The 19,048-nt window shown below is 46.5% G+C and overlaps 1 protein-coding gene across 8 annotated transcripts in view; it reads right to left on the bottom strand.

Moving 5' to 3' along the window:
* Positions 1 to 19,048, bottom strand: part of SH3KBP1 (SH3 domain containing kinase binding protein 1) — a 330,169-nt gene that overhangs the window by 237,087 nt on the left and 74,034 nt on the right. Inside the window, exon 1 of one of the 8 annotated variants that reach the window (XM_019431613.2) lies at positions 6,692 to 6,844. The exons of the other annotated variants lie outside the window; for them this stretch is intronic. Coding sequence (XP_019287158.1) covers positions 6,692 to 6,754 — 63 coding nt within the window. The 5' untranslated portion in view covers positions 6,755 to 6,844. Of the gene's footprint in view, positions 1 to 6,691; positions 6,845 to 19,048 lie in introns of those variants that run through there. 8 annotated transcript variants of the gene reach the window in all.

The raw sequence follows: 19,048 nt of genomic DNA, 5'->3' as shown, positions 1-19,048 counted from the left end.
CTCTCTAGCTCCACCCACGTCATTGCAAATGGCAAGATTTCATTCTTTATGGCTGAGTAATAGTCCAGTGTGTGTGTGTGTGTGTGTGTGTGTGCGCGCGCGCACGCGTACGTGCGCGCGCACACACACACACACACACATCTTTATCCATTCATCAGTCAATGGACATTTGAGCTGTTTCCATAATGTGGCTATTGTAGATAATGCTGCTATGTATCCCTTTGCATTAGTAGTTTTGTATTCTTTGGGTAAATACCCGGTAGTGTGATTGCTGAATGATAGGGTAGTGTGATTGCTGAATGATAGTGTGATTGCTGAATGATAACTTTTTGAGGAACCGCCATACTGTTTTCCAGAGCAGCTGCACCAGTTTGCATTCCCACCAACAGTGCAAGAGGGTTCCGCTTTCTCCACATCCTCGCCAGCATCTGTTGTTTCTTGTGTTGTTGGTTTTAGCCGTTCTGACAGGTGTGTGGTGATATTGTAGTTTTGACTCGTATTTCCCTGATCATCAGTGATGTTGAGCATCTTTTCATGTGTCTGCTGACCATCTGTATGTCTTCTTTGGAAAAATGTCTATTTGTGTCTTCTCAGAGTGAACTAATTTATCATTGGAACCAGGACACTTCAGAGTGAAAGAGGGGGCTACCACCATCAATGCTAGGACAGGAGGCATACACCAGAACTGTCCCGTGGCCAACAGGGACATGAGGTCACCCTGAAGGATATTAACAGTACCTACCTCACAGCTTTGTTTTGATGACTAACTAGGATGAAAGGAACAAAGCATACAGTACACACCATTACGTCCTACCTACGAATCCTTCTTCTGCCCTTCATTAACCAAGTGCTTAGTGCCGTGGCCTGACGCTGGGCACCAAGAAAGGAGTCAGACACATCCACTCCCTGTCCCCAGCAGGATGCCCCCTCCTGTTCCACAGTGTGTTTGTTACAGTCCCAGGACTTTTCTTCCATACACACAGTCACAACAAATGCAGAATGAAACACAAGCCCACGGTGAACACTATAGGTCCAGAATGCCAGGAAACACACACCAAATGTGTGAGAGTTCAAAGTCTCCCACACAAAAATGAACAATAAATAAGAGCTTATCTAATCAACAAAGACAAAAGGATTTATTATTATCCCAGAGTCCCTGATTCAAGGAAGCGATTGCAGTTTGCCTAAAAGCTACCAATGGGTCTCACAGATTAATAAAACTTTGTAACAGCACGTAATGTTTAGAAGCACGTTACAGTATCCACTCCCTTTCATTTCTAGCACATGCCATGACAAAGAATTGTGTACAGTTTGTCCACAAAGACAACCTTACAGAACCCTTAGATTATGAAAGCAAAGTTAATCTAGCTGGCTTTTGTATTGAGATACATTTATGTCTTTTGCCAAGAAAAAGTTTGATTCAGTATGCTAAGAATTTCCTCTAAAAGTCAATACTCACGGTGAGAGGTGAATGTTCCTTATTTTACACAAAAGTGCATTGACTTCTAGGGGCTTGGGACTCTAATCACAAGTTCCCTACCCCCCCACCCCATTTCACCAAAATTGGTCTCGATTACTATCACCGTAAATCCTCACACCCGAGGGTTTCCATAGCCACTGTGGGGCCCTGCCCCTTCCTCCTCCTCCTTGTTCACATTTTACCAGGCACATCCTTAGCCTCCTTCTGTGTCCATTTCGGACGGTCCCTACAGAAGCCTGGTTCCACTCCTTCAGTAGTTGTTAGACCTAAAATACCAGTTAGGCCCTGTCATGGAAAGCACAAAACATGGGACTCTAAATAGAGAGATTCTATCAAGTAAGCCGTATGTGCATAATTCAGAACAAACTGAGGGCACATCCCTTTCTGTAGTACTCCATGCCTGCCTTGATTCAAAGAAGCTTATATCAATGGCAGTGGGTTTTGTTTGTTTGTTTGTTTGTTTTTGAGAGAGAAAGAGTGAGTGGGGGAGGGGCGGAGAGAGAGAGGGAAAGAGAGAACCCCAAGCAGGCTCTGCAGTGCCAGCACAGAGCCCAATGTGGGGCCTGAATTAGTCATGAGATCGGGACCTGAGCAGAAATCAAGAGTCAAATGTTTAACCAGCTACCCCGGCGCCCCAATGGCGTGTGTTTTGATCTGGTGCTTTTTACCCAGATGGGTTCAGTTTGTGAAAATTCAACAAACTGGTGTCTCATGTGCATTTTATATGTGTAGGCTACACTAGGATAAACGTTTTTAAAAGTAGCTTACATCATGTAAACCTCTGCCTAAAGTAAGCATGTACATATCACCAACACTAGTGCCACCTATCTTCAAACCATGGGTTGCCGCCAATTAGTGGGCCACACGATCAATTTAGAAGGTCCGAAGTAGCACTTTATTGTGTTAACAACACTTGAGGTATAGCCTCCTAAAATTTTTTTTTAAGTGCACAATAAAGTACCGCTAACTCTAGGCCCAACGTTGTACAGTAGATCTGTTGAACATATTCATTCTGCACGACTGACGCATTCTACCCGTTGATCAGCAACTCCCCACTCCCCGTCGCCCAGCCGCTGGCAACCAAGAGGTGGAACCAACCTAAATGGCCACTGATGGATGAATGGATAAAGAAACTGTGGCATGTACATACAATGGAATATTTTTTGGCTTTGAAAAGGAACAGAATCCTGCCATGTGCTGACGAGCATTTTTAAAGTGGAATGGAGAATATACAAAAGCCTCATACACAGTGAAGGCAACTACTATTTCAGTTAACTTATTGCCATTACAAGTATGGACACATATATGTACACTAAGATGGCAGATGTTTTCACTGAAGAACATGGTAAAAAAAAAAAAAAAAAAAAAAAGAAAGAGAAGAAAAAAGAAAGCCTCCAAGAAACACTGGGTACACCAACAAATAATACACGGATTTGGAAGCCAGAGAGATCTGGGTTCTGATCCTGGTTGCTTACAACCTACCTAACCTCTGTGAGCCTCACTGCACCATCTCTAAAATGCAGGCAATGTCATCTTCTCCCTGGACTTGGTATAAGGTGTCAACAGGCTGGCAAACAGCCAACCACAGGACACTAATTAGACACTGCCCCCACCCCCTGCAACCATTTCTGTGGTGCCCTGGCCTGGGCTCTTTACCTGTAGGAAGGATGTTTAAAGGAAATGTGCAAAGGGGGTGGGACAAAGGTTGAGCCTCCATGACATGACCCCTTTGAGCCCCTCGGGAGAACAAAAGTGTGAACATTTGAGAGCAACAGGGCAGGGAGAAGCTATCGGTCGGCACACTGGGTGATAAACCATCCAGCTTTGGATTCTGACCAGAGGGAAAACCACTTTCCAAGATAGGAGGGTTTTCCCATTATTCTTGGCAGGAGGTGGGGAAAGGCAGAAGGGGAGGAAGGCCTCCGTAAAGAAATAAGTATTTGTTTTAAGCAAATCACTTTGAAGACAGGTGGTTTTCATTTTGAGAACAAAAATGATGCTTAAAACAGAGGGTGACTCCAGATAGCAGCCACCGGCTTGCCAGGAGAGGGTAATGGGGCCTCGAGGTCTGGAGTGCTCCCAAAGTGCCAGAGCAGTGATGGAGGCAGAGGGGCAGGGGGCGGGGGCGGGGGGGTGGGTGGAGGTCCGGCACAGATAAGATGGGACCATCTTTATCAGCTTGCGGGCACAAACTACTCAGCAGTCACGCACGATATTAATCATCTAAAACCTCTATTCATTTAAGAAACAGTTGTTGAACATGAGCACATAATTGTGTTGAGAACTGAATTAGGGGCTTCGGGATACAGTGGAATAACAAAGACAAGGCCTCTGCCAGCATGGGGGCCAACATTCCAGTGGGGGACACATCAAGTGCCAAGTAAATCAATGACTTGTAAATCAACCAGGGATTTATAGCCTGTGATACAAGTGCTCTGCAAGAAATAGATATGGTGATGTGTCAGGAAGGGAGAAAGGAAACTTAAGATGGAGGAAGTCCCTTAAGATAAGATGGCCCAGGGTTGGGGGGGTGCCTGGGTGGCTCAGTTGGTTAAGTGTCCAACTCTTGATTTTGGCTCAGGTCATGATCTCAGTGTTCATGAGATTGAGCCCCACGTTGGGCTCTGTGCTGACAGCACAGAGCCTGCTTGGGATTCTGTCTCTCCCTCTCTCTTTGCCCCTCCCCCACTCTGTCTGTCTCTCTCTCTCTCAAAATAAATAAATAAACATTTTTTTTAAAAGATAAGATGGGGTTGGCTAGATGGCTCAGTCGGTTAAGCGTCCGGCTTCACCTCAGGTCATGATCTCACAGTCTGTGAGTCGAGCCCCACGTCAGACTCTGTGCTGACAGCTCAGAGCCTGGACCCTGCTTTGGATTCTGTGTCTCCCTCTCTCTCTGCCCTCTCCCACTCCTGTCTCTGTCTCTCAAAAATAAATAAACATTAAAAAATTTTTCAAAAGGTAAGATGGCACAGGGCCTTCTCCAAGTAACATCTAAAAGATGAGCAAGCCTGGGCCCAGCGGCAGGAGAGGCCCCGGCGGGGGCTGGGGCAGCCAGGGCACTGGTGTGGTGGAAGGTAGTGGCCAAGTGTGAGGGTGATGGCAATGAAGCTGGAGAGGGAGGCGTGTGCCAGGCTACACAAGGCACAGCCGGGCATGGGGAAGAAAGTGGATTTCAATGAAGACCCACAGAGAGCTACTGAAGGCTGGAACACTGTGATACAGGATTTTGATGCTGGTTAAGATAAGAAGTACTCTTTTATCTTCGCCCATGAAACAAAGTGTACAGATGATACAATGTCTCCAAAAACACTGATAAAAGTTAGCCCTGCCTTAGAGCTCGTGGACAGTTGTTGAGGAGGCTTGCCAGCTAGAGGCGAACAATTTTAGCCTAAATAGGAGACGAAATACAAGGAATTCAAGTACAGTAAGGGGTGGGAGAACTTGTGACTGACAAGAAAACACTCTTATTAGCAATTAACTCACAGTTAGCAAATATAAAGCACATGGTAAAGCTAATTTAACAAGACAGGCTCTAGAAAGTCCCCAAAACAGGGGCACCTGGGTGGCTCAGTCGGTTAAGTGTCCGACTTCGGCTGAGGTCATGATCTCGCAGTTTGTGAGTTCGAGCCCCATGTCAGGCTCTGTGCCGACAGCTCGGAGCCTGGAACCTGCTTTGGATTCTGTGTCTCCCTCTATCTGCTCCTCCCCCGCTCATTCTCTCTCTTTCTCTCTCTCTCTCTCTCTCTCTCTCTCTCTCTCTCTCAGAAATAAAGAAACTTTAAACAAAAAACAAAAAGAAAGTCCCCAACACACGCACATAAGGGTGGAAGGCAATTGGGAACGGACTGATGTGCTCGCAGCTTGCCTAAATCCATGAACAGGTTCACTGAAATAACCAGATGGAGTGTCACCATGACAGTGTCCTACGCCTACTCCTGAATCAGAAATCAGACGAACTGCTAAGCAGCTTTCTTCGAGATTTGAGTTTTCTGTTTCTTCTCCCTTGTACCAGCTGAATATAGGTATTCATAACTTGGAAACTCAAAGCTGAACGGGAAATGGCTCTGCTGAATTATCGCTGTCCCCCCAGGATTCATCACACGGCCTCCTGACTTGGGTCCCCCGTCCCCATGATCCTGAACTCAAATGGATCTCTGAGACACAGCATGACACACTCACACCTTCTCCCCGAGACCTCCTTGTTCTAGGGGGTCCCCTGGACCAGGCTAAAAGGGCAACCTCTAGGGCTCTGGTCTTGAGCAAGGCTGACGCCAAGATCAAATTTATGACACCAAGCAAGAGAATGTGGGAGGCCACGAAGGCTGCCCCGAAAGAAGCCAGGAGAGCAACACAGGTGGCATGCCCCACAGCCCAGCACACTGCTCGCACGGATGGTACAATATCCCACTAAGGAAGGAGAAGGGGTACGAAGGGCAAAAACACACCACTTAGCAAGTGCCCACCAAGCGCTGGCTACTTTCACATCCATTACTTCCAACCACCCCGCGACGCCGTGAAGTGCGGTGATAGCGCTTTGCAGATGGGAAGAGTATCTGCTGGCAGCCCAAAGCTCCAGTTAGCAGAGGGAGGATCTGAGCTTTGCCTGCCACCTCGACTGGCATCTAGCAACAAACTGTGCTCTGAACAGATCTCAAGCTGACTTTCCGTCCAGCCTTCGATCTCACTCTTCTCTCCTTCCCACCGCAGGGAAGCTGCATTCCACACCTGGCTTTATCCCAGGCTTGCAAACCTGCCAGCTGCCTCAGAAACGTTACCTGCTCCCCGCCCTTGGTAGGGAAACTTACCTGATGAAAGGGATGTCTGCGGGGCAGGGGCGCGGGGAGGCTTGGCTGGCTGGGGTGTCCCCTGGACAAAACTCTTCGATCACAGTCCGGAGAAGGGAAGAGCCCTCACACCAGAGGGCAGGGTCGTCCAAAATCTTTGTAGATGACACTACTAAAGGGGATCAGCCAAAAGCCACTTCTGTCACAGGAGCGCCCCAAGAAAGACATTCCCTTCTGCCACAAACAAGAAAACTGTGACCCAGATCTGAGCGGGAAAACAGTGTTGCTCACCATCTCTCTGGAAGGACCGAGCTGGGACCAAATTCTCCATCATGCCTCCCTCCCGGCCTAAGAAGTAGCGGGGCACCAGGCTCCAAAAGATGCAGGCATAATAGCAATCAAACCAGATGTACGTCCTACTTACAGTCTCAGACGCGTCTGCAGCACCCGGGGCGTTGGCTGCAGAAAGCTCCATTCTGTGGAGCATCAAGTGGTGATTTCGGGCTGACTGCGTCTGAACTCTGGGCAGGAGTATGCTCCGTGCTCGCCGAGAACTGCGAGTCTCTCTGATTCACTTGGCAGCAGAATTATTCTAAGCATCCTGTCCCGTACCCAACCCGCCTGCCCCTCCCACTACACATTCACGCTGGGTGGTGGTTTTTTTTTTCTTTTTTTAATTCTCTGCACTAATTTCTGTCACAAATCAAGGGAAACTCATTTTTCAAAATTAACCCAATCTCTGGCGCTTCAGAGCATGGAACCTTTATGACTGAGGAGGAGGAAGAGGAAGAAGTTGTAACATCGGAGAGAAGAGAGTGGGAGAGCCGCAAAGTCTGCAGTAACAGCAAAATGGAGATTATTCGAGACAGCTGAAACACTCCACCCAGCCTCCAGGAGGGGACATGCACGGGAAACAAAGGGCATATGGTGTTTGCTTTCTTCAACATCCGTTCTCACCATTAAAGAGCTGCGCCAGCAAACGCTCATTACTTACGTGAGGGCAAACCTCACTCCAAAACAGACTTGAAAATACAGCTCATAATCAAATAAGTTACTTGCAAAGCAGAGGCCTACCTTAAATTTTTTTTATTACATCTAAAGCAAAATTTAATAAAGTGCAAGTAACTGGCAGAATGTCTACTGGGCTTAGTGAAGCGTGAATTATACTTGAAACAAAGTCAATTTTTGTTAATTTCAAGTTCACAGAGTAACTCAAATACTGACACATTCAGGACAGGATTTCATTTTTTCCCCCAAGGAGAGATTCCAAGGGGCTAACCTAATAACCAGATAAGAATGATTTCCCTACTATTTACTACTAGTCATGTATTTAAACATCGCTATCCTAAAGCAAACAGGTTTTTCTAATGAGGCTTAAATCATTTATTTCCCACATAAGTTAATGTTACCACCATTCCCACTATCGCCCACACTATGACACTGTCCAAAGGTCAACTCCAGTGCACCGCCTGACCAAATCTGCACGACCTCCCGAAGTGGTGAGATCTGAATTGAGGACGCTTTTCACAGACATAAAGCTAGGGGCAGCTTCAAACACGGTACTAACCAGCTGAGGCGGCTCCCTTCCTCCTCCCCTCGCAGAGCCAACTATTGGCCACAGGTACCCACCCATCCCCCATCAAGCCCACTCCCCAGCTCCAGAGGGCAGACTAATTAACTCTAAGCCAATCATTGGTTCCGGGTGGGCAACAGGAGCTAAGTTCACCCAATCAGACTGCAGGAAAGGACTCCTCCTACATGCCCGCCCTGAACAAGGAAGCAGAGGGCCCCACAGCCAGTGGATGCCATCCTACGTCTGCCTGACAACCATGAAGAAACCAGCCCTTGGGTGAAGCTACTGGCAGCACGACCCATGGAGGAGCGACAGGAAGAACACAGGTCTCCGATGTCCCCGTGAGCAGGTGAACACACTACCCTTGGGGCCCATCCGACCTGTAGCCTGAAAATTATGTGAGATAACAGATATCACTGCTGATAGGAACAGGCTGAGCAATACCTAGGAAGCCAAGAGCAAGAGTCTGTAATCTGGCAAAGAGACCCCTTAAAGTTAATAATACACTCACAGAAGACATTCCCTTCAACGCTAAAGAAAAAGGAGAAATTACAAAGAAGAGTGGTTGACTGCCGAGGGCTGGGCTTGGAAGTGGGGAGTAACAGCACAGGGGCACAAGGTCTCTTTGGGGCGGGAAGGACATGTTCAAAAATTAGATCATGGTGATAATTACACAACCCTAAATATGCTGAAAGCCACTGAACAAGGCACAAGTGGATGAACTGTACACTATGCAAGTTAGATCTCAATGAAGCTATTTTTGAAATAAGCTACATGGGAGCAGATGCTCATTCAGAAGTCACCTGTTAAACTCTGCCTCCATCCACATCTGACGGCAACATGCCTCTGCTTAAAATGGCTCCTTTGATGCTTCCTGATCACCTCTAGGGTCCAAATTCCTTACAGAGGTGCACAGTGCCTCTCACGTCCCAACTTCACTCCACCCCAACCCCCGCCTCTACTTCCCATTTTACTCACTGGCAAGGCTTTCTTCCAGATATTTATCAAACCGCTTCCCCTGCAGGCCTCGGTTCATACATCCTCGGTCACTCTCACCATCCTCTTCACCTGATCTATCCCTTCCTCCCCTGCCCCAGCCTCTAAGCTTCCCCTCCCTTTGGGCTCCTTTGGCATACTAAGTGCACACCAGAGAGGGTTACAAAAGTGCTTCTGGGTCTGTCTCGCCCACCAGGCTATGCCCTAGAGCCTTGCCTTTTGCAACAGAGAGGGTTTGAGCAGACAAAAGCAAAGCGCTCAGTGTGGTCAGCGCTATGGGGTTTCTTTCAGGGTTCCATTTACACGGTGCGGGTGCCTGTGTCCCTTGCCAGGCCTGAAGTCACTGTAGGAAGCCAGGTGTGGGTGAGAGCCAGGTCCCTTGGAATCTGTCTCTAGTTCTCCCACGCTCAACTTTTTTTTTTCTCATCATCATGGCGTTTCCATTATTATTTTTTTAACCCTTAGACAAGGTAAGGAGCTGGCGTAAAGAATATTACAAATGCAACAAGAATGGGAAACACTTGGTTTTGAAGAAAGGGACTTTTAAAAAGGGACACAATAGACTGAGGAACACTGGATGATCATCTCCACCTGTGTCTTATCTTCCTACATGATCTCAGGGGAAAAGATTACTAAGATTTAAGAAATGTTAAAAATCCAGTTGCTGGGGGCGCCTGGGTGGCTCAGTCGGTTAAGCGTCCGACTTCAGCTCAGGTCATGATCTCGCAGTCCGTGAGTTCAAACCCCGCGTCGGGCCCTATGCTGACAGCTCGGAGCCTGGAGCCTGTTTCGGATTCTGTGTCTCCCTCTCTCTCTGCCCCTCCTCCGCTCATGCTCTGTCTCTCTCTCTCTCACACTCTCAAAAATGAATGTTAAAAAAATTTTTTTTTTTTAAATTCAGTTGCTGGAGTGTTTTCAGTTATCAAAAAAAAGAAAAAGTCATACCGGAAAGGGGTGACCCACAGAACCCCACTGTGGAATTGGTGCTTCATTACAACAAAGACATCACCCAGCCCTCTTCCTAGCTTGTCCGGCCCGGCTCTCCAAACACCACAAGCAATGAAACGCCAAACCCAGGAGCAGAGGAAAGTGCTGAAATAACACTTTAAATCGTCGCGATGGTAATTTCAACTCCTACCTCATAATCATGGCTCCTCTTTTCCATATTTGGGCCCTAGCTCCCCTGGACGCACTCTGGGAACCTCCACAGACATTATCTAATGCTGAGCAGGTCAGCAAACTAACCATTAAGCCCTCTCTCTTCTCCACACTCTCTGATTTCAGCCAGTCTGGACACAATCATAAAGAACTGGGCAATTCCCTTCCAAGGGGAGTGGCTGTCAAGATTTCTCCTGTAGTTTAGGTCAAACAGGAAGCTCTTAGGATGTCACAGAGTTTGTCAATCTGATTCCTACAGTAAAGTTTTCAAAGCTGTCATTACCCACCCCCCCCCACCCCGGCCAAAAAAAGACAAAGCTGACAGATTTATTATCAAACCACTTCATTAGCTAACCACCCCCCTCCCCCCCTCCCCCCCCTCCCCCCCCCCCACCATATCTTCGTAACATCAGCCCTGGGGACTCCCATTCATTCCATTTGGGGTGGGCTGGGAATCTATGTTGTCCAAACTCCCTCAGGTGATTCAGAAGAGCAGCACAGCCTTGACACGGAGGGCTGAGGCGAAAAGGGCTGGCTACATCCTTGCTACTAAAAGTACCGTCCCCCGGGAGCTTGTTAGACCACAATCTCAGTCTCCCTACACCCACCAGCCCCCAGCCCAGACCCCCTGAATCCGAATCTGCATTTTAACAAGATCTGCCCACATACACCCCACCCTCAGCCTGGGACTCCCGGGCAATGTTAAAGTTTGAGGAGCCTGGGCTTCAGAATCTCCTAGGTTGTGTTTTGTTTCACCTTCACAAGAAGGAGAAGCAGTGGGAGGTCAGCGTCAGAATTCACATTCCAAAATTTTTCAGGATCTTCCTGATGAACAACAGGGCCAAATCCCGCTCGCTCCCTCCCCACCCTCCCAGAAACTATGAGTAGTCAGATTAAATGTAAAGAGAGTCAAAGACTATACATGGCCTGTTTTTTCAATTAAAGCAATGCATTTTTCCATTTGTGCTGGCAGCATTGACACTTGCATTACTGCGCATGCTTAAAGCTACCGGCCACATTCGACTCGCGGACTATCAAAGCAGCAGAACCTGCAGTCTCAGATATTAAAGTGCTTTACATGGAACCAAAACATTCCAGGATAAATAATTCTTGGAACTAATGAGAACTACTAATTGCATCCAGTCTTAAAAATCAATATACTTCAAGAAACTTTTTAAAAATGTATATGCTTATTTCCCTTCTTCAAGTAACATCATAAGGCATTCACAGGAAGTGGTGGTTCCAATTGAATGTGGCTGCATGTTAAAAAAAAAAAATCTCTGTGGCTGCATATCAAAAAAAAAAAAAAATCTCACAGAGCCTAACACCCAGCTCAGCGAAGATTCCCAGCAAGTTCTCAGAACCTGATAGATATGGGTGCCCCTCATGCTAATCACGGTTTGCTTTGTTGTTGCTGTTTTAATGTAGCCAAGGCCACCCAGATATCCTGTACCCTAGTATAATCAGGAGTGAAAGAGCACTTGAACTCTGGAGTTAAATGGCCCCATAGGCTCAAATCCAGGTCTGGCACTGATTAGCTGTGCTCCTCTGGGCTAACAGTTACTTAACGTCTCTGGGCCATGGGAAGTGCTGTACAAAAGTTTGCTGTTTTTCCTCATCCAGCATGTCATACCACATGAATGGTACAGATAATAGAACTATGCACACAGTGGGTGCTCAATTATTACAACTGGTCAGAGAAAACTCCACCCTAATTACATTTCCTTTAACGACTGTTTCATTACTGAACACCAGCAACCTTTTCATGTGTCAAGAGAGGTGCTCGTGGGAAAGTTCTTTCCTTTCCTCTAATGGCAAAAACCAGAAACCAAACGATATCGTCACCCTCTTCATCCAGCGCGAAGTTCTCTCTCTCCAATCATGTACTTGTTAAGGTTTAGTTTTATTATGACTTATTTATTCTCAAACAATAAGCATTATTATAGAAAAAAACAAAAAGCATTTGAGCAGGTGAGAGTTGCCGTCTTTGTACATAACAGTAGACTGATACCAGTTATGTAACGGTTACTGAGATCACAAATGTTGATTTCCAGAATGTTCTCAGTAGACGAGTGCCAGACAATATTGCCTTCATGGTATTATTATTATTATTATTATATAGTTACATATGTAGTAGACAGCAGAGGGAATTGGGAGGTTTAACTATTTGCCCATTTTCATCTGTTTTGAAGGGCTCATAACAAATGACCAAATGATATAGATGGTTCGCCACGTATTTATTGAATCCATTTCCCTACGCAGTTTCGCCAGTCAATGCTTTAACATCAACTGACTTAGCATAAGAATGAAGCAACTGTATCCAGTCTGCCTTCATCACTGTCTCTATTTTTGAAGAATACCCATCCTTTCAGGTCTTACACATCTTTCCGGTCCATCACACACAGGCTACTGGCGTTCCAACGCCAAGGTTGACCTTTAACAGATCTGCAGTCTTCATCTCTGGGCCTCAGTTTTTCCATCTGTGACATAGGAATAATCACTCCCTGGGGTGGGGGATGGGGGTAAGGATTAGTGGAGTTAATGCACATTCTCTACAATTGCGAAGAGGAGTAAATAATACACTTTTACTGGATAAATAACGAGGCCTTGACTCACAACAGCAAATTCATGTTCCTTTTCACTCTGTGCCAGGTCCTAAAGTGGTTACAAGAAAGGTTATTATAGACTCTCCTTGCCCCCAAAATGAGGGGAAAGAAGAGTAATTTCTATATGTGTTTAAAGAGAAGAAGAATGTGAACAGGAGAGAACCCACCCACTAATTCCTCCCTAGGTTAGCCCTGACAGTGACACAGCTGCAGGGGTTGCTCTCACCAGCAACATTCCCATAACACTGTTACCTTCCAGAGCGTTAATATACTGAGGGGCTCCAAGCTTGTCCATGCCTCAGGGCCTTTGCACTTGCTGTTCTCTACTTAAATGGCACTGAGTAATGGCAGGAGCTTTCTAATCATTTAGGCGTGAGGTGCAATTTCACCTCCCCCAAGAGGCCTTTTCTGATGACTCTAGGTGAAACAGCCTACACGCTCCACCAGTCAGTCACTCTATCCTTTTCCCCTCCTATATTTCTTTGTTGCATATTTCACTCTCTGTAATTATTTTTTTTTGCTTGTCTGCAGTTATGCTCTCTCTCCTCTGTTAGAATGTACCCTCTCTAAGAGTACAGACCTTGTTAAGTCCATTCCTAAAATGGCCCATGGCACATAAAGGACACTCAGTGGACTGAGGCAGGTAATGTATGGGTATATAGTTTGATAGTTCAGCAGCTGTGTCGTATCTGTGTTAGGTTCTGATGACTGTTTTGTCTCTTCAGAATGCTTTTTCTTGCCTTTTGGCATGTCTTGTGATTTGGGACCGAAAGCCAGACATTTTGTATAGGGCAGTGGACACTGAGGCAAACGAGACCTCAGTGTGGGGATTTATGTTAAGCTAGCCAGAAGTTGGGCCATGTTGAGGTCGGTGGTTCCTACAGACATGAGAAACTTCAAATTCCTCTAGTGATCTTTTTTGTCCCCCCTCTTGGCCCTTTGTGCTGCTGCCCAGAAAGAGCCTGTCTCCTGCAGTTCTCCCTGCTACAATCCACTGTTGTTATTCCCGGAGGCTTGTTAGTGTGCTGTGGGGGTGGGGTGGAGGGGTTGCGAATATTCTAAGCCCCCATCTTTGGAGTGCACTGCAGACCTGTGTCTGGTATTAGCCTTCACAAACGCTTCTGCCTCTCCTCCAAGAATAGAGCTCCCCCTCTCCCTTCCCCCAGCTGCAGTGGGCATCCCCCAGCGTTCTCAGTCTACAGCCTTGTGGCCCTTCTCCCTGAAGATTAAGACTTTTGTGAGGTGAGGTGGGGGGCTGGCCTGGATGGAATTCCTTTCCCCCAGCTGCAATGGTATTTCACTGGTGCTCTCACTCCCCATCCTTCCCCTGCAGACTAAGCCTTTTGTTCCTTAAAGGAGAAAAGTCTGAGTGGGTCTCTCAGTGGTCCCAAGCCAGCACCTGCAACCCGCTCCCTGAGTTTTCTTCAGTTTGTCCCCAGTCTTCCCTGCCAGAGCAAGGTGGGATTCCTGGAGGAAAAGCCTGCAAAACAATAGGCCACCTTCCGGCTCCTCTGCTGCCCCCAGGAGCTTCATACTCTCAAGCTAGTCTGCACTCAACCTCCAGCAGTTTGTCAAATTTTTAGCTTGATCTTTCTACCTACTTCCATAGTGTCTGGTGGCTTCTGCCTCTGGGAAGTAAATGCTCAGGCCTCAGGTCTCGGAAAGTGCTTCTTCTCTCCAGATTTTTAAATGGCTATTTGCTCTGCAGACTCAGTTCTCTTGTCAATTTCCAATCTGTCCAGATTTTTCCTCGTAAGCGTGGGAGACACATCTCTGCAGCTCTCTACATCTCTGAGCTGAAACTAGAAGTCCATTTATTGATTTTTTTCAAAGCATCAGAAGTATGACAAAACGGGAACATTTGATAAAATAGGTGGTGGGTAGGGAGATGTTTATATTTTCATGCTCTTCTATATTTTACTAGTTCAGTAACATTTCAAAATACAAAATCAACATGTGGGTGGCCATGGTGGAAAATGGTTCTATAATATAAATAGACTGAGATGCGTACACAGCACTTGATTCTTGTTCAATAATTTACAGAGATCACCTGAATTAAAAAAACAACAACAACAGTGTTTGTGGCAACACTTCCAAAACTGTTCTGGAAAAAAAAAAATAATAAATCACCCCAGTACACCACGGATTTTCAGTGTTGAAGCAGTGAAAGAAGAAACTCAAGTAGAAGAATTAATGTCCTCAAAGAGAACAATTTGTTTGTGCGGGTTTATAAATCCAAGTATATGACAGTATTACACGTTAATCGATTCACTGTCCTTTAAACTGATATCCAACCATTATTATTAACATTCATGGAAGCGTGAGGTCATTGATGCACGCACCGGCAGACCACAGGTCATTCGGCAGCACCTTCTTACTTAAATAATTCACTATCTTAAATAATGGCAAATAAATTCCATGCTACAAAACAAAGGAACCATTAATGACTCCAAAACTTCAGATTAATCTTAAGGATGGTACATTAAATTCAATTAAACCAGATGAATATTTAACATGTTCCTTCTCTGTACTTAAGACCATTCTAACCCCTCTGGGGAAAAAAAATGGGCAGACCTGGATAACTTACTGGTATCTGCCATCACCACAGACACAGTGATGGGTTACAGGGCTGAGAGGAACTTGCGTGAGCATGTGGTCTGAGAATGGTAGATGCATGCCCCAGGCCAACACTGGCCCTACAGTGAGTTTCATTAGCAAAGAGAGTGACTTTGGATTATCTGTATGCTCTAATATTCACATGTACATTTCAATTAAAAGGAAGAAAGAATACAGTTTTTAGTAAAGGGGATGGATCTACATTTGGCTTTCGTTACAACAAATGAAGACAAGCCTAAGTTTGTAACGGTAATGAAATGGGATGGCCCCACCAATGATGAACCTGTAGCTTTAATTATCACGTGTGGCTCTGGGAGATGCAACCCCAGGTGGAAGTGCAATCGGGGTGACCAGTCAGACAGCTAAATAGCACACTTCCCCCGCCTCAGAACCGCCACTTGTCAACTGCTGCTATGTTGTTTCGAGGGCTGTTTACAAATCAGCTACCTCCCTGCACTGCACCAGGCCTGAAATTAGATTTCATATCCAGCTGGAGGGCCGGGGACTGCGTTCAGCTTCAAGTTGGCAGCACCTTAGACCTGACTGTCATCTTAAAATATCTGTTAATGGAAACCATTCAAACTCAAGTTTTTAAATAAAAGGAAGAGCAAAATTGAATAAAAAATATCAGAGGCTAAAAAAAAAAGTGAAGTGTGTGGATTTTTTAACCACCAATGACAGGAGAAGCTCTCACTATAATTACATGGATTATATGTACCGAGAGATCATCTGTCATGTGATATTTTGAACCAAATAACAGAGCGGTCCGTGAGAAAAATATATATCAATAAGCACAAAGAAGCGATTTCTCAATATGTGAAACCACACAAACCTGACATGCTCCATATTCAAATGTGTACCCAAGTTCGTATCATGTGCCACCAGAGCCCAAAGTCATAATTACTCATTTAACACAGAACAGCTGAAACTACGTTCATATGGCAGATGTATTTTTTAATAGGTTGGCAATTATTGCGGTTTCAAGATTTGAAGAGAAAAAGGTTGTGCACACACTTATGATTTTGCAGCTGAGAGAAACAGTTAAAGACTGAACTATGAATATAAGGCAAGCTGGTACACAGCAGTTACAGAATGACAGCAGTAAACCTGATTCCTTTTCCGTCTGCGCCCCTGAAGGCCCCAGTATTACGGTGTGACTACAGTTTAAACTTTAGCAGTTTTAACTCCATAACACTTGTGGGTTTAAACAGTTATCATGTACCTTTTGCCCATAATCTGCCAACCTATTGATTTGGATGTCGTTTCTTTACCGTGAGCCGTATGTGGTCAGAAAGCAAGCCCCGCGTGACCGAGGGCTTGGGTATCTGTCGTCACATTGCAGACGACGAGATACTGTCGAAACACACACAGCCTTCCTAAGAAGATATTCGCGTTTTAACACTTAAGTCAATGCCAATTGTGGTTTATTATAATCATGACTAAAATATGCATCTATAGTAAATATTTCAAAGGCAATTTTAATCTATTTTTTCTCCCACAATGTGCAAAAACAGTCCCTTTTTGGTTTTCAGCTGGGCCTGCTCTACTGCTACGAGCTATATCTCCCATCTCGACCATGGCCTCGTTTTACAGCCAGGAAAATGACATCCCTGCCGAGGAGCTGTGCTGCTTCCTCAGAAGAGAAAGCTTCCGTGTGAGAGGACAGTGCAGCCGGGGGGTCCCCACACGGCCCCGGAAGTGAGCAGGGCCCGAGCATCCCCCCTCCATGGCTGCCCCAGGCCTTCGAGGAGAGCCCAGTTCCCGTGGCCCCTCCTTCGAGGCCTCCAGCTGGGACCACCAGCCTCAAGAAAGCCAGGGCAGGCCGTGGACAGCCGTGGACAGCCGTGGACAGCCGTGGACAGCCCCTCCGCTTACAAATGAGGCAAGGCCACTGTTTTCCAGCCAGACTCCCAGACACAGGGTATGGACTTTGTTGGTTTTCTTGAAAAAGACCTGGTGGTCCCAGAGGAAGTATGACAACAAATGAAATGCTCTTTCCCTCGTGACAAGAAAAACAGGCAGCAAAGAGCTAAAATGGGCTGACCTCAAGCACCTCATTCCACAAATAGCTAAACGTGTATGTGTGTGTGGCTTTTGTGTTCATGCCTGTGATGACCACACACTGGAGACACTCACATTTTTACCTTCACTCTCCCTGAACTCCCCTCAAGATCTCTTGTCTAATCCTCCTCGGTAGCAGACAGATGGTAAGATTTGCCCCTGAGCTGGGGGCGGGCAGGGCGGGGGGGGGGGGGGGGGAGCGGGGGAGCGGGAGGGAATACAGAATTTCAAATCCCCTTGTGAGCTAAGAAACTAAAGGGAAACAAAATGTCTCCTGGGCAGCCTTGGAGGTGTGCTGCCCACCTGTCCCTTCAGGACAGAACCGGTGGCTTCAGGCTCTGCCCTAGCTTGTGTTCCCGCCTGGGTGACACTCTTCCTGGACAGCCCTCTCCAGGCACTGCCAGGAACGGGGGGGGGGGGGGGGGGGGTGAGGCCGGCCCACACTGGGCAGACCTCTGCCCAGCAGTGTGTGCTCACAAGCTCCTTGTCAGGCTGGCTGGGACCGCAGCCTGAGGCTCCCCCTGCCCCTCTCCCCACCCCTTCATCTCCCAAGGGTGTTATCTCCCCTCCACAAATAAACCTCCTACACTCCTACCTCCATCTCAGCTCCCCCTGCCCCCAGCACCCAACCGACAAACACCATACCTCTGTACTTTTCCAGTCTCTCAGAGTAGCTCAATACTTAACGTTCATAGTTAGCATTTGTTGACCGATGAATATGCATCAAACACGACTCTGATCTGCCCTATACTCATGATCTCACGCATCCTCGCAAGAACGCTAGCAAAGAGGTACACTGCTGTTGTTGCTATTCCCATGCTTCATACGAGGAAACAAATAGATACCTAGAGGGATTAAACGACTTCCCAGGGTCTCGGAGCTAATAAACCGAGACTCACTCTTCTAGGATCGTGGGGCACTACTGCTCCCGGCCAAAGCCCGACGGAGTCCCGAGTCCCGGAAAGCAGATCCTGGGTCTGCAGCCGCCACCCTGCACTCCACACACCTCAGTAAAGTTGTGCCGAGTGCAAGTGACCTGACCAGGTTCACAGGTCACAGCAGAAAGAATGAAATTCCTTGGTAGAAAGGCAAGGGCACAGCAGGTTTTCTTGCAGCGCACAGTGTATACATCATGGGGAGGGAGGAAGGGCAGCCTTTCGATATCACCATGCTACAGATGTTTTTGCATATGTTTTTCTACCTTCACCCTAACAAAGAACTCTAATGATACCTTAAGTGAAAACAACATTTCAAAAATGTCATCAAGCAAAAGTTGAATGGATGAGTTGAAAATCTAAAAAGTTTAGCTGGCTATCATAGGACCTGATCACCTATGAAAACTTTTATTCCAAAAATTACCGTTTTGATGTCAAATGACTACCATTTATTTCATTTCATATTCTTTTTTAAGCTTTTATTTTAATTCCAGCTGACACAGGGCTACATTAGTCTCATGTGTACAACACAGTGATTCATCACTTCCATACATCACCCAGTGCTCATCACAAGTGGACTCCTTAATCCCCATCACCTATTTCACCCATCCCCCCACCCACCTCCCCTCTGGTCACCATCAGTTTGTTCTCTATAGTTAAGAGTCCACTGGGGCACCTGGGTGGCTCAGTCAATTAAGAGCCTGACTCTTAGTTTTTGGCTCAGGTCATGATCTGACAGTTCATACGTCCCAGTCCCACATCAGGCTCCAAGCTGACAGCACAGAGCCTGCTTGGGATTCTCTCTCTCTCTCTCTCTCTCTCTCTCTCTCTCTCTC

Source organism: Panthera pardus, unplaced genomic scaffold, assembly GCF_024362965.1.
Source record: "Panthera pardus isolate Hobbes unplaced genomic scaffold, ASM2436296v1 HiC_scaffold_27, whole genome shotgun sequence".
Lineage (NCBI taxonomy): Eukaryota > Metazoa > Chordata > Mammalia > Carnivora > Felidae > Panthera > Panthera pardus.
Note: the sequence above shows the minus strand (reverse complement) of the source record. Positions and strands in the feature narration are given on the sequence as shown.